Below are 15,009 nucleotides of genomic sequence, written 5' to 3' on the forward strand. Positions count from 1 at the left end.
ACTCAAACATCTGAGGCCTCTGTACCTTCAGAGCTCTGCCGGAGTGTGTAGGCCTTCATGCGGAAGGCTGTGCGGAAGCGTTCCCGGTTGCTGAAGCCAGCAGGTTTGGGCTCCTTGGAGGGACTCTCCTCTATGGAGTCGCCTGCAGGCTTCTTCCCCGACCCGCCCAGGGGCCGAGGGTTTGGAAGCCGCACGCGCTCCAGTAAACTCTGCTTTTGGCTGAAGAAGAGAGAGAGGAGACATGATGAAGATATGAAGGTGATTCTGTTCCAACTGGCTGCAGGTCTAAACCACCGATAAGGAGATCAGGAGGTAGATGTTCCTCTGACTTTGGACTCTATCATGTCTGATTCCAAAGCTAATGGCAAAGTTGAACAGTTATAGCGCCACCATGAGGTTGATTGATCTTTTATTCAGTACGACGATCTGCCACCTATCTGAGCTGCTTCATGATACTTGTTGGCATTTCTCGAAACATCTTGAATGTCTGAGTTAGGTTGATTAAGTCATCATTCTGCACTGTGAGACTCAGAGACACAGATGAACTCTGGAGCTTCTGGCCTCCAGGTTTCCTCTCACGTCTGAGTCTAAGTCTTCTCCGTCTGCTGTCCCGGTGCAGAGGAGCCTCGCAGCCTCGCAGCCTCGCAGCCTCGCAGCCTCGCAGCCCCGGCTCCTGCGGGGAGGTCGGGCTCCTTTATTGTGCGATGGCTGACAATATTTGGCAGCACAAAGGCAAAAGCTCGGTGGTAAAGTAAGACTCCTGTGTGCCTTGGAGGAGGGAGAGAGGCGGAGTAACCGGAGCCCCGACAAGGCCTCTGAAACGTGGAGCATTCTGAGCGACTTAGCTCCCACAGCAGGCAGACAATATGAGCCTCTATGTGGCCTCAGGGCCGATTACAGCGCTGAGAGGCTGCAGAATGAGAGGCAGCATCTCTTTCTGACCGCTGCTCCACGGAGAAAGAGACGACAATGAGATGCGATTATCCCGAGGAAACACAACAGGAAGAAATTAAAAATGCTCCTCGACTCCCACACACACACACACACACACACACACACACGCACGCACACACACATTACGCTTCATTCTGGGTGCAGTAACTGAGATAAGGAGTGAACATTGAGTCTGATGAAACGTTCCTTTGTACCACCTTAGCGCTCGGAGGAGACGGTTTAAGATCTGGAGCTCTAAACTTTACGAGCCTGCTGTGGACGCAGTGACTGCTCTACTTGGCCTGATAGTTATTGCTGCTTTGTTGGAGGCTGAGCCTGAATCACATCATTATGTTTTCATCAGGACGTCTGAGCTCCTCCTGACTGAATGAAACGCTTTGGATGAAACCTGGTGGGCAGCTTGGACCCGATCCAGGGAGGCTGAGCCTGAGGCCTAACTGCTACAATCAGACTCAAACAGCATCGACCTGATGGTGGCGCTACAATGACAACAGATTCACTTTGTCAATAACTTTGGGATGCTGCTCAGCAGAATCAAATGTGTGTTGGTTTGTTGTTATTGATGTTATAATGGCTTAACTGATAAAGATCACACACACACACACACACACACACACACACTCCACTCTGCGTCGTGATGTGATTTTCTCTCTCTGTTGCTCTGAACAGGCTGCACAGTAACAGCCGGTAATTGAGATAAAAGGTCCAATATCTCACAGAGCAGTGTTGTGGAAATACACACTGATTGGCTGCAAGTGCTGGAAAGTAACCTCCACACACACACACACACACACACACACAGCAGTCAGTAAGCAGCTCCTGAGGGCGGCCATGACAGTGCTGCTGTTGTTCTGGCCGGCTGGCTCTCCTCCACCTCATCACTCTCACAGAATGTCAGGCTGCTAATTTACCACCTCAAGATCCAGGGCGGCACTTTAAACTCTCTCTCTCCTTGTCGCTCTCTCTCTCTCTCTCCGTCCCTCCCTGCCTTGTGTAGTTGCTCTGGTTCTCTCTTCCCTGCACTTTTCCTGCTGTAAACCTGTGGAGCTTCAGCACTGAGAGCCTAACGGGAGGAGAACTCTGTAGACGAGACATGTGACCTTCAACAGGACATCGCCTGTGAAAACCTCCCTGTGAGGTTCAGGTGTGGCGTGGGCGATGAACATAAGACCCTCAGTATCCCCCCCCCCCCCTCCCTCCCCCCTCTACATGGGAGAGGCAGTTCAGCTCCGACGCCTCCTGGCCTCCACTGAGCCATGTTCAACACTTAGGATAGAGTTACTGCTGCTAAATACTACAACACAGAGCCTGATACACAAGGCTGATACAAAGGAGCCGGGCCAAGACACACACACACACACACACACACACACACAGTGAATAGAACATAACCCTAAGAAGCTGTTAAATGGAACATAAGCGGCTGTAAGCTTGTGTTGATTGGTCTTTTATCTTTAATGGCTTGGATCTTAAATTTCACATATAAAGTTTAAGTCTCTCTGCTAATCTTCACTCGTCTCCTCACTTTTGTTTCCAAAGTACAACAACAGTTGTACACAAAATGTGGCTGATTGTTGTCGTTGCTTTAAATCTTAAAGTTAATGAGTTTTGAGAAAGTTACTTTACTTAGTTACTTTAGTTTCAGGGTGAAATGTTAAAGGTAAACGTCTTTCTGAGCCACCGGTCAGCTGATTTGTATCTTCTTCAGTCTGCAGCCACACACTCTTTGACATTCAGCTAAGATACTCACAGGCTTTAATCCCCATAAGAGCCAATTTGAGTGAAACCTGTCCGATCACAGCAGTATTGATCCCTCCTAAATATCTAATATGTAAAATTGACTGGAAATGAAGATGGACCACACACTCACACACACACACACACACAGCGCTAAAGATGAGTGAGCATTGATCAGATATCGAGCTATGACGTCACTCCTGCAGCAGAACGACATGAATCGCTCTCACAAATCAATTATCCACAGCTGAAAGTCTAATGACAGATTTTGATGTAGAGCCGCATTAATATCCATAATATCCATTGGCTGGATGGGGGGGTGGGGGGGGTGTAATCAAACCAAAGACCCCATCTAGGGGCTTCATTAGTGGATCTGGACTGCCATTCATAATTGAGAGATAACTAATGGACTCACTAATAGGATTCTAAAAATAATTTTCTAAATCCAAATGTCACGGCAGGCAGGAGCTGATATGAAAGAAAGAGTGAGACGCAGAGCGAGAGGCAGAGTGAGACGCAGAGCGAGAGGCAGAGTGAGACACTGGGGAGTTTGATATCAGCGCTTGTATATTTACCACAGCCATTAGCGACACTTTGCCCGGAGATTTATTCCAGTTGTGAATGAATAAGAAGCTATTTAAAAGCATAGAGGGGGAACATTCTAGGAATCCTTCATCTGTCCCTGGTCTGTGCGGGGCTAATTAAAGTGGCGTCAGACATCCTTTACTCCGGGCCGAGCTGTGAGACACCTACCTCGCCATGGCCTCCAGATGATCCTTCCTTTGGAGGCGGAGACAGGAAAGTACAAAGTCACCCAGCGTACAGAGAAAAGTTTGAAACATCCAATAATAATCCCCCCAGAGTCTGAAGACTTAATGAAGACATGATGTGATGACATGAACAACTTCAAACATATACAATATACAAGTTCCTCTTCTGTACTCTGTGTGTGTAATATCTCAGTGTGTTGCCATCAGTCACTCTTGTGCGACTTCAAAGGCTCAGACTTCCAGCTGTGTGTGGGCTCAGTCGACCCAGATGTGTGTGTATGAGAGGAACGCTTCACAAATTAAACTTTTACATTGAAATTATTTACGGGATTTTACTGACGTTGCTGTAGTTTCCAAACACGGCCACTAGATGTCACTATAGAGCCGTATTCGACTGAATGATAACTCCTTACAAGTAAACATGATGATAATGACGTTAGAACTAAATCCATCCTGATCTGAACCGGAGCAACTACACTGTGTCAGGTTTCAAAGTGAGAGCGCTCAAATGGGATTCTGGGAAATCTGAGCCTGATATAAACACGTGACATCATCTATACCTGTTTAACCCTCGATCAGCCTCCTGCTTCCATGGAAACCACTGAGCTCAGGTTAATGAGAAGCATGCAAACTAAAGAAAATGAATGAAAAGTTGAACAAAAACACGATTGTGTCAATTTATAAATGAATACAAGGAATAAAAGAACAGACAGGAAACAGAATCATAACCCGTTTACAAACTGTGCCTCTCACCTGAAACAGGGAAGAGAGATGACCGTTTCATAGAATCTCCATGTGGCTATGAGGTCGTCCCTCAGCGGAGTGGTGGAATAATATCGCCATGCCGACTGGAGAGAAACAAAACAAGATGAAGCAGAGCAGATTGAGTTTGGAGCCACAGGTGAGCCAGGCTGCAGGCAGGCGTCTCACCTGGATCAGTCCGGCCGCTGGGTGTCTGCGCTTCTCAAAGTGCTTCTGTCTGTGCTGCTCCTGGACCTTCAGAGCCAAACCTGATCCCAGGATCCCCTGCAGAACACAACATGCGGTTCTTTTAAATCTGTCACAGACTGAATGACTGGTTGATGATAAAGATCAGAGCGGGTGAATCTTCTGAACCCACAGCAGGCAGAGCGAAGAAGGACACTCCGATCAGAGCAAAGGTCCCAGCTAACAGCCGTCCGGCCCAGGTCTTTGGAGTTTTGTCCCCATAACCGATGGTCGTCAGGGTGATCTGCAAACAAGACGGATGAAGATGAGCACAGCTTCATCCCTGTATAAACACACATCTCCCCTTTGTGAGGCATCAAACAGAGAGCATGACTCATCCTCCCCAGACCAGTAGGAGGCGCTGTTCAGACAGATTCCTGAACATAGAGTCAAATTTTGAGGCAAATATTCCATAAAATGTAACGTTCCCTCAGTCTGAGGCGTCGCTCTGCTGTGTGACCCGCTCTGTCCATCCACAGAGCAGCCTCAGCCTCTCATGCACAGCTGGTAGAGGGTCACCGCTCTGCCCCGGGGGCCGCCGTGCAAGAGCAGATGCTTACAGTCGCCGGGAGTTGAACCCTCGGCCTTTGAGTTGAAGGACAGTCTCTGTTTACTGAGGCTGAGCTGCTCTGACCGGGAGGCTGGAGAGAGCGTCTACCTCCTCCAAGGCAGAGCGGCTCATAGGGATCATATTTATGTAACACACACACACACACACACACACACACACACACACACACATACCAGGCCCCACCACAGGGCGTCAGCGTAGGTGTCAAAGTCCTGCGGGCTGGGCTGAGCCGTGGGGTTATCGGGGTCGATCATCCCCATGGAGACGTCGTCCTTCTCCACCAGGTAGACCAGGAAGGACGCCAGGATCAGGGACAGGAAGCCGATGTACCAGGCTGTGATCAGCTCCTGCACAAACACACGGGAAACAGCTGATACCATGTTGGACGAAAGGGACCGAGCGTGGCGTCCAGGAGGGCACCGCCGTGCACACTGAGTACGCTTCTTTAGATAATGTGTGTGGAGTTGTGTTGGCACCTTGCTGTGGGCGTAGATGGCCGACCCCAGGAGCTTCCAGGTTCCTCCTCGCCGGTCCATCCGCAGCATCCTGAGGATCTGCAGGAACCTCAGGCTGCGCAGGGACGTAGCCAGCACGTTGCCCTGGTTACGCACCGCCACCACCGGCACCGAGGCGATCAGCACGAAGATGTCTGCGACGAGAGAGAAGAAGCAAGTCAGACAGCCGGGCCACATGGTGTCTGTTTCACCGGTCCCACACGGGTCAAAGGTCACAGAATAAGAAGAAGATCAAGCTGTCTGGATGAATGATTGAGGGAAGTCACAATAACGTTAATCTGTCAGGAGAACAAATCTCTTCCTGTCATTGGTACCAAGCAGCCTGTCTGAGTCCATCTATCATTCCTGTGCTCTTCATCACTCCTCCTCCTCCTCTTCCTCCGCCTCCTCCTCCTCCTCCTCACCTAACATACACAGCGGCTTGCGAGCGAACTTCAGCCTCCCCCTCCATCCTTTGTAGCGACAGCAGCATCCCGCCGCCCAGATCCTCAGAGCAAACTCTGTTCCGAAGATGAAGATGGCGAAGGTTTCCTGTGAACAAACAAACAAGAGACAAACGATCAAATCAATCTAAATGATCAGAGGGTCACATGTCTGGATTGATGTTCTTGTATGACTGAACTAAATCCCTTCTCTCACCAGGATCACCAGCCAGTGTGCAGAAGCCTTCTCATGCTCCCTGAATGTGGTCAGCACGGCCAGGATGAGGCAGCCCAGCACGATCAGGAACCTGCACACACACACACACACACACAGGGACACGCTCAGTCAAAGCTCTGTTAAACTACCACAGAACACACAACTGACACACGCAGAGGAAAGACAGAGATGAAAGCTTGTGTCTGAAGGTCAAACGTAAACATAAAGAAGGCGGCGTTAGTATCCTACATCACTTTACATGTCACCACCATGCTGCAGTGACTAGACCTCACCACTAGATGGCACTACGTCACTGCTAAAAGAACACAACAACATATTTGTGTAACATAAATGACAACTCGAGTGCAGTTATAAAACCTGTTTTTAAATAAAACATAAACCCTTAAATGAAAGAACACAATGTCTCATAAATTAGAATAATATTGTTTTTGCTCCGGCAGTAAACAGGAAGGAGAACACGACGTCATAGATCAACCATCCATCAGCTTTACAGTCGTCTCTCTGTTCTCACATTTTCACAAATCTTCTGTTTCCTTCAGGTGAACCCTCAGAGTCTCTGAAGCTCCATGATGTTTCCTCCCTCCTCAGTCTCCAGGTACATGAATATATAATTATATATATAAATCCATACAGCCGATCAGAGATAATACTAATTGGATACGCAGATATAATGGGCTACACTCCAGCACAGACTCATCTCTGAGTTATCTCAAGCTAACCAGCCTTGGATAATGAATCACCCAGAGAAGAACAGAATAAACTCACCGGGCTGCACGAGTGAGCCTCAGCCACACAGTCAGCCTCAGCCACAAAGTGAGCCTCAGCCACACAGTCAGCCTCAGCCACAAAGTGAGCCTCAGCCACACAGTCAGCCTCAGCCACAAAGTGAGTCTCAGCCGCACAGTCAGCCTCAGCCACACGGTGAGCCTCAGCCACGCAGTCAGCCTCAGCCGAACGGTGAGCCTCAGCCACACAGTCAGCCTCAGCCACAAAGTGAGCCTCAGCCACACAGTCAGCCTCAGCCACAAAGTGAGTCTCAGCTGCACAGTCAGCCTCAGCCGAACGGTGAGCCTCAGCCACACAGTCAGCCTCAGCCACAAAGTGAGCCTCAGCCACACAGTGAGCCTCAGCCACGCAGTCAGTCTCAGCCGAACTGTGAGCCTCAGCCACACAGTCAGCCTCAGCCACAAAATGAGCCTCAGCCACACAGTCAGCCTCAGCCACAAAGTGAGCCTCAGCCACACAGTCAGCCTCAGCCACAAAGTGAGTCTCAGCTGCACAGTCAGTCTCAGCCACACAGTCAGCCTCAGCCACACAATCAGCCTCAGCCACACGGTGAGCCTCAGCCACGCAGTCAGCCTCAGCCGAACGGTGAGCCTCAGCCACACAGTCAGCCTCAGCCACAAAGTGAGTCTCAGCTGCACAGTCAGTCTCAGCCACACAGTCAGCCTCAGCCACACAATCAGCCTCAGCCACACGGTGAGCCTCAGCCGCACGGTGAGCCTCAGCGTGTGTGTGTGTGTGTGTGTGTGTGTGTGTGTGTGAGGCCCTGTGAGATAGAAACAGCCACACAGCATCCATGAGGTCAGACTGGAGCTCAGCCTCAGCGTTTCAGTGTGGGCACCAATGAAACACAGAGCAGAGAGTTCAGGAGGTCACTGTCAAAGGTCACGACCTCGGAATCTACAGTATTTTCATTCCTTTACTGAAATCAGGACCAGAACAAGAGAGCTGGGCTACACACACACTGTGCTGCTCTGGTGTGTGTGTGCTGTGAGTTTAGAGGCGGAGTTTGTTACTTAGATAAAGTTGAACTACTTTAGAGCTTTAAATTCAACTCTTAATGAGACTTCACTCAAAGCTATAAAGAACACTTACATTTATGTGTGTGTTTACATTTTGGAGGTCATTTGTGTGTGTGTGTGTGTGTGTGTGTGTGTGTGTGTGTGTGTGTGTGTATCAAACTGCTTGTTCTCCTCAAAGTGAAGCAGAGGTCAGAGGTAATCCAGGCCTAGCTGGACATCGATGTTAATTCAGTGTAATCTGACAGGTCCTGATCAGAAACACAGGCGGCTTCAAACACTTTGTTCACTGAGGCGCAGGGTGTGATGTCATCCTGACAAATCAAAGGGCCGATGATCATCACGTCTACAAGCCTCACACACTCATTCACACCGGAGCTGCGTGTGTGTGGACGGCACGGACGCTCAGGGACAACACACTAACTGCAGTGAGACAGTTGCTAAGCACCAAGCGGCTGTTCTCCAGGTTCTCCAGGCCTTGCTGGTGGACTCTGGCCCTGGTGGAGCAGGAGGAGACAGCAGAGCAGCTCCGGATCTTTCCTCTGTCACACACCATTAACCTGCATGTTCAGGTACATGAGGCGTGGAAACCAATCTGTGTGGTAATCATGGCCTCCCTCAGAGACGCCACGCACCTCCAGCACAGATCCATTTCCTCTGTGAGAGCAGAACACAGACGACTCGCTGTGTTTCAGGTTTGCTGCAGGTCACAGAGAAGCTTCATCGTCTCCAAGAAACTAAAGACAAGTTCTAAAGCTTTAAACATCAATAGATCTGATCTCCTTCCTCCAGGTGTGTGCTGAGCCTCTAAAGGTCACCTGGCTACTCTCTCACCGCTGTAATCCACCTTCCATCCTCCTCCTCCTCCTCCTCCCAGGTCGCTCAGCATCACAGGGCTTCCTGCTGCTCGCACCTCCTCCGGGTTTTCCTAACAACCAATTTGCCAGCAAGATTCAATAAAGAGTCTGCAGACGAAGCACTTCTGACTTCAGCTCATGTGCTGGAACATGAGTGTGTGTGCGAGGAGGACTCACTGTTAATGACTGCAGTCACAAGGACGGGATGAGACACACACACACAAAGGGCACACACACACACACACAGACACACACACACACAGGGCACACGTAAGGGTTGATAGATAAGTTCTGAGCCTAGTGTAGAAATATTCAGTCTGAAGTTCTTCCCTCCTGATGGTTGTTGTTTGTACTTCAGCCCTCTTCCTCTTCTTCTTCTTCTTCTTCATCTTCTTCTGCTTCTTCTCCTGAGGTTCTGTTTGACATTGTCCTGCTCCTTCCTGCCTCCCATACACTGGGGTTTCCCTTTATTGATGACTTGACACAGGGGTTATTTATGTGTTTCAGTATGGACAGAGTTCAGAGTTCACCCTCCCCACACACACACACACACACACCCACCCACCCACCCTGACAGGAGGTCAGATTTGCGAGCGTTTGCAGTGATCCGGACAGGGCGGCGTGTCGGTGCTGATGGATCGCCTCCCTCACCTCCACCTGCCCAAAGTCCCAGTGGGACAGAAACGAATGAGGGGGGAATTGTTGGCGAGTCATGACCTGCTGATCGGGCAGAACCAGACGCTTGACCGCACGCACCCTGACCCACGCTTATGGCTGTGTGTGTGTGTGTGTGTGTGTGGGTTACACTACCTCCATATTTCCCACATGTATCAGCCTCACATGTATGTAAATGTGCAGCCTGACGTAAACACAACCCCACTGTCTGCTGTAATCATGCAGCTCACATTAAACAGAATCAGCCTCTTAATGTAAAGCGTCCAGATGTTCCTCCAGCGTTGGTTTGTTTATTAAGTCACTTACTGATGTTGTAACGGAGCAAACACAGCAATTAGTCAAACTAATCAGATTCATTAGAGGTAATTATGGAGCGTTTTAATGATCACCACAGAAGAAGAGGCAGTAAAGCTTGAAATCATTCATGTGCAGACGTGAGATGATTCATGAACGAGTGAACAGAGAACACAGCAGGGCGAGGCTCAGTCAGGCAGAGGAGCATCTGGACTCCAATCTGAGTCTAACATCTACTGATTCACTGACAGTAGATGAGGTCACGTTTGACATTAAGGCGCTGCAGAGCTTCCTGTTCTCTCGGCCAATCAGAGAGCCGCTCACAGCCCAGCCATGAGGTCATCATGGGGGAACAAAGTGAGCAGTTGGGGGAGATCAGTGAAGTTCTCCTTCAAGCTCTCCTTCTGTGTTTGCTCAGGAGAGATTTATGGACTCACACACACTCACACACACACACTCACACTGATTCATTTGTTCTGTTCTTTCTTTCACAACAAACCAACGTTAGATAATGAAGCTTCTCCAGTACGTTTAGAAGAACCTGAAGACGGTGTCTGGAGGTCTGGATGTGATTGGATGTGACAGTAGGGGGGTTGTAGGTGTGTGTACGTAGCGTCTCTGCTCCGTGTCACTGTGAGTCCACACACCGAGCCGAGGACACAAGGTGACAGCCGGCAAAATGGAAGCAGCACACACAAATCAATCACCGCGGCGGCAGGATTGGTCTTTCATCGAGCTGCTCGGAGTGGAACAGAGCTGCAGATACACGCCGGCCAGGTTTCTGCTTCATCTGAGGTGATACAGAGGGACGCGTATGAAGCAGAGGAAGAGCGAGATGTAAACAAACGTGTTTAGATCACAGCTCATCAACCAACACAGAGTGCTATGAAGACGTTCTCCAGAGAGGATCAACCTGAAGATGACAGCTCTTGAAGTTGGGACTAACTGCAGCTCATTCCTCTCCTCAGTCCCTCTGAGGCAAACGTGAAGCTCCTCCCCCCCCGTCTCCACCTCAGGGCCATCAGACGCACATGGATGACCTCATCTGTGGGACGTTACCGACCACATCTGAACTCCTGAGTGCTAATTATCTTATATTTCCGAGCCGTATAATTAGGGTCATTCTAAAGGAAATGAGTTCCAGCGACGCCTCCCTGCCCTCAGCTAATGGGGACGCAGAGAGGAGCCACAGGGCGCCATCGCTGCTGACAAACATGGCCGCCGCCGGAGCCCCACTGCTGCAAAGAGGCCAAGATGTTTGTGACATTAAAGTTAGAATGGAAGGAAGAGAAAGTAAAGGAACATAATCACTAATAAAGCAGAGGAGTAAAGAAGGAGACAAGAAGAAGAAGAAGAAGAAGAAGAAGAAGAAGAAGAAGAAGAAGAAGAAGAAGTGTGAGGAAGTAACTGCATCAGAAGTTTTCAGGTCTTTACTTCTCGTCGTGACTGCGGCTGATTCCCGCCCTCGCCAAAGGGCAAACCTGAGCCATCAGTCAGCGCGGCGGTGCGGCTCGTTCATCAATCAGCGCCGGCCGCCTGTCACAGTCATGGATTGTTTTGGAGTTATTAAAGGAAAAAATGGAGCGGTGATGAAAAATCACACTATTAGGAGTCCCACAGGGCGGAAAAGGAGGGAAGGAGCGGAGGAGGAGCGGAGGAGGAGCGGAGGAGCTCCTCACTCATCCTCACGCTGATAATGAGACGGCATTGTGTTTGTTTATCACTGCGATGTGAAACTGAGCATTATTGACCCAAATCAATGGAACAAGGTGAGTGAGTGATGACAGGAGCGTTTCCTTAATAGCTACATACACGGGGGATTGAGCAGGGGTCGACTGATAAGTTCTGAGCCCAGCATGGAGAGCACTTTAACCCCAGTGTGTGTGTGTGTGTGTGTAATTTTAAGTAGGTGTGGCTCATTTTACAGATTGTGGTGATCTCTCATCTACTACTGTGCTACTGTAAACATTTGTACTTGGCGACTGGCGGTGGCGCCATAACAACAGTGAGACTTCTGCACCTGCTGAACTCTCACATCCAGCCTTGTCTTCCTGACTTGTCGACCTCAGGTGTTATTAATGGGTTAAACAGCCCTCAGCTGTGTGACGAGCTGACGGTAGAGCGGCGGGCAGCTCTTCAGTGGCTGCAGCTGATCAGCAGAGAGGGGGCGAGCGACTCTCTAAGGGTTTCTCCTGTCTTCCTGTCATTTGTTACCTGGGTGCCCTTGAGGCCGGGGAAGCCATTACTGCCTCAGCACAGAGGAGGCGAGAGCAATCAGTGTCAGCCAGCAGACAGCACTGTTCATTAGCACAAATACGACTCGGCTGCTTACCTGTGCGTGTCTGTGTGTGTGAGTGTGAGAGAGAGAGAGACAGAGCATCTCACACAGAGTGCAGGTGTGTGTGTGTGTGTGTGTGTGTGTGTGTGTGTGTGTGTGTGTGTAATGGAACAGGCTTTCATCAAACTTCCTGTAGCTGCCGGAGGGGGAGAGAACAGTTTTGAGTAGAAACCGATACTTCCTGTACACAGTGTTCCAAATGGAAGTATCACACATAAAACATTCATCTGATGACTGTAGATACTTATTAACAGAATATAACATGATCCCATGAACTACACAACTATACTGCTGTATGATAGTGTAATCTGGCTGTGTGTGTGTGTGTGTGTGTGTGTGTGTGTGTGTGTGTGTGTGTGAGTGTGTGTGTGTGTGAGTGAGAGAGTAAGAGAGAGTAAGAGAGAGAGAGAGGCAACTGCTACTGTCAAACTATTTAAAAAGCTCTAAAGTTAGTAGCTTCACTACTTGTAGCTCATTAATCACCACTCCAGCTACTTTTCGCCTACTAGGGTGTGTGACAGAAAAACATTCTGTTTTTCATCCCTGCAACTGTGAAGTCTTTCTTTTGGTGTGTAATAATCAAAGTCTTAGACATGTGCAGTGAGTATTAAGGCCTCAGGGGGGCGCTGGTGTGACTGCAGACGTTTGTCTTTACACCATCGCATGACTTCAGGAATTTTCATGGGAAACTACAAATTCCCCATACAGTGCTGTGAAAACATGACAAGCCACTGTACCACACACACACACACACATACACACACACACACACACACACACACACACACACACACACACGCACGCACACACACACACACACACACACACACAAATGAACCCGCTCATTTCTACTGCACCGTTCCATGTTCAAGTATTGCATGACATGCATTGTGTGTCTCCATGACAACAGCTGCTCATTCCCACTCTAGCTGGAGTATCCCCCTCTGTCTCCACATCACCATGGAGACACCCCCCCTCCCCTCCCCACTGCTGCCAGGGATCACCAGATATTTCCCGTCTATGTGTTTCCATGGCGATGAGTGATGATAGGCAGGCACGACCCCGGGCCAGTAACGGCAAGCGGGGTTCATGGTGTTGCTGTGCGATGTGATTGGTTGGTTTTCAAGCGTTTCTTCTGAAGGCTACGACAGACGGAGCGCAGCGTAAACAGTGAACCCTCGGGCCCTGAACGCATCGTGAAACTCACAAATCAGCTTTGGCCCATCTGTCCAATCAGAGACAAGATGCCCGGTGAAGGGGCGTGTCCGTCCCACAGAGGCCTCTCGTGTAGGAAGGATGGTCAGCAGAGGAGCGAGGAGAGGTCAAACACATAAAGACTCTGCGTCCTGCTGCCTTTAACCCCTCGAGCAAGGCACATATTCTGCCCTTAAATATGGAACCAGCAGGCTTCCTCTTGCAGCAGCATCGTGGCTTCATACCTCTGATAAGTCGTCCGTAAGGTGCTGAGACGGAGCTCTGCAGTATTCTAGTCCAACTCACCCCGAGGCCACGGTGGCACAAAGGCGCAGAGGATGACTGACAGCTTCTGAAGGCCTGCCTCTGTAAGCAGTCATCTCTGTTATTACCAGGCTGCACCATCTGCTCCGACCGCAGCCTCCGGGCACAAACACACCAAGAGGACGAAGGCTTGTTATTCCTGTGACCTCCCAGGTTTCAGACACAGACCAGTTAAAGCACATGAATCACACAGAACTCTTACTTCCTGCCCCTTGTGCACATTAGTGACTCTCTGTCTGTAAGCAGCTGGACTGCAGGACCCTGTGTCACAATTCATTAACTGGCTTAACTCGCCTCTGTCCACCGGGGACTTTATTACACTTAGACTGCCGCGTTGTGACCAAGCAGCCATTAAATACGGAGCATACCAGCTTTAATGTGTTTGAAATGCTCCAATCTGGAACAATCTAACCAGAGGAGGAGCTGCCAGCACAGCCAATTCACTCCAACGGCTGTGTGAGCGCCAGAGTATCATTTTCAGACGCTCCCTTGTGGACAGCAGCCATTTAGAGACAACCAATCAGGGGCGTTAATCCATTTGCATACTGTCAACACCCACACAGAGCAGCTGGTTAAGCAGACTGAGGGGCCAGGAACAAACTCACAAACTCTGTTTACAGCCCAGAGGGAGCTGTGATTGCTAATAAAGAGCAAAATAAAACAAAAGGGGATGTTATGAAAGCAGATCCAGACATAAAAAGGAGCAACAGCAGTACAGCGTGTGATCCAGGCTCATATCTGAAGCTGTGATGTGAGCTGCTGTGCCTCTGTGCCGGCCTCGCCCTTGGCTCTGCTCTGCTCTGTGCTGTCAGCCAGGACGAAGACGCTCGCAGCAGTTTTCAAATTTGATTCCGCACAGTGGAAACATCCAGATGATATGGGAATGTCAATTTGTCCCGACATAAATCCGTCTCTGCTGATGTGCTCTCCTATTATCCGAGCCGGAGCAGGAGGAGGGTTTCATGTTTTCTGATTTGTTTCGGTGCACAGTTTGCATCCTGCAGGCGAGACGGCGCAGCGAGCAGGAGTCTGTGCTCCTGCATTGATGGAAACCTTGCTGGGAAACAGGCTGCAGGTCATCCCGGGTGTTTGACTTGATTAGGACAGAGGAAATACTGGCTGTGTTTTCATTTAAAGGATTCAAATCATAAATGCAGTTTCTCACAGATTATTGTCGGTGTGTTTGCATGCAGGTGCAGACTCAGCCCTGCATGTTCCTCCTTATATGTGCAGGCAGTACATAATGGTTTTCTTGAAGGTGGGAGCCTCTTTGTAGGGAACACGGCCCTCAGGTTGTCCTGGATACTGGCAATTTATGTTCATATCAGTCA

The 15,009-nt window shown here is 49.6% G+C and overlaps 2 protein-coding genes across 4 annotated transcripts in view; one reads left to right on the forward strand and one right to left on the reverse strand.

The window, feature by feature from the left end:
• The window catches only part of efr3a (EFR3 homolog A (S. cerevisiae)), a 111,754-nt gene that overhangs the window by 80,801 nt on the left and 15,944 nt on the right, over positions 1-15,009 (forward strand). The window lies entirely within an intron of this gene.
• The window catches only part of kcnq3 (potassium voltage-gated channel, KQT-like subfamily, member 3), a 41,340-nt gene that overhangs the window by 1,764 nt on the left and 24,567 nt on the right, over positions 1-15,009 (reverse strand). For both annotated transcript variants that reach the window (XM_076137553.1, XM_076137551.1), the window contains exons 2-10: positions 6,174-6,264; positions 5,939-6,065; positions 5,496-5,668; positions 5,193-5,366; positions 4,582-4,692; positions 4,392-4,487; positions 4,215-4,309; positions 3,445-3,471; positions 26-219 (exon numbers count right to left, since the gene is read on the reverse strand). In XM_076137553.1, coding sequence (XP_075993668.1) covers positions 26-219; positions 3,445-3,471; positions 4,215-4,309; positions 4,392-4,487; positions 4,582-4,692; positions 5,193-5,366; positions 5,496-5,668; positions 5,939-6,065; positions 6,174-6,264 — 1,088 coding nt within the window. The remainder of the gene's footprint in view (positions 1-25; positions 220-3,444; positions 3,472-4,214; positions 4,310-4,391; positions 4,488-4,581; positions 4,693-5,192; positions 5,367-5,495; positions 5,669-5,938; positions 6,066-6,173; positions 6,265-15,009) is intronic.

This window comes from Genypterus blacodes, unplaced genomic scaffold (genome assembly GCF_046128005.1).
Source record: "Genypterus blacodes isolate CSIRO-AG114 ecotype Tasmania unplaced genomic scaffold, CSIRO-AGI_Gbla_v1 ptg000325l_1, whole genome shotgun sequence".
Taxonomy (NCBI): Eukaryota; Metazoa; Chordata; class Actinopteri; order Ophidiiformes; family Ophidiidae; genus Genypterus; species Genypterus blacodes.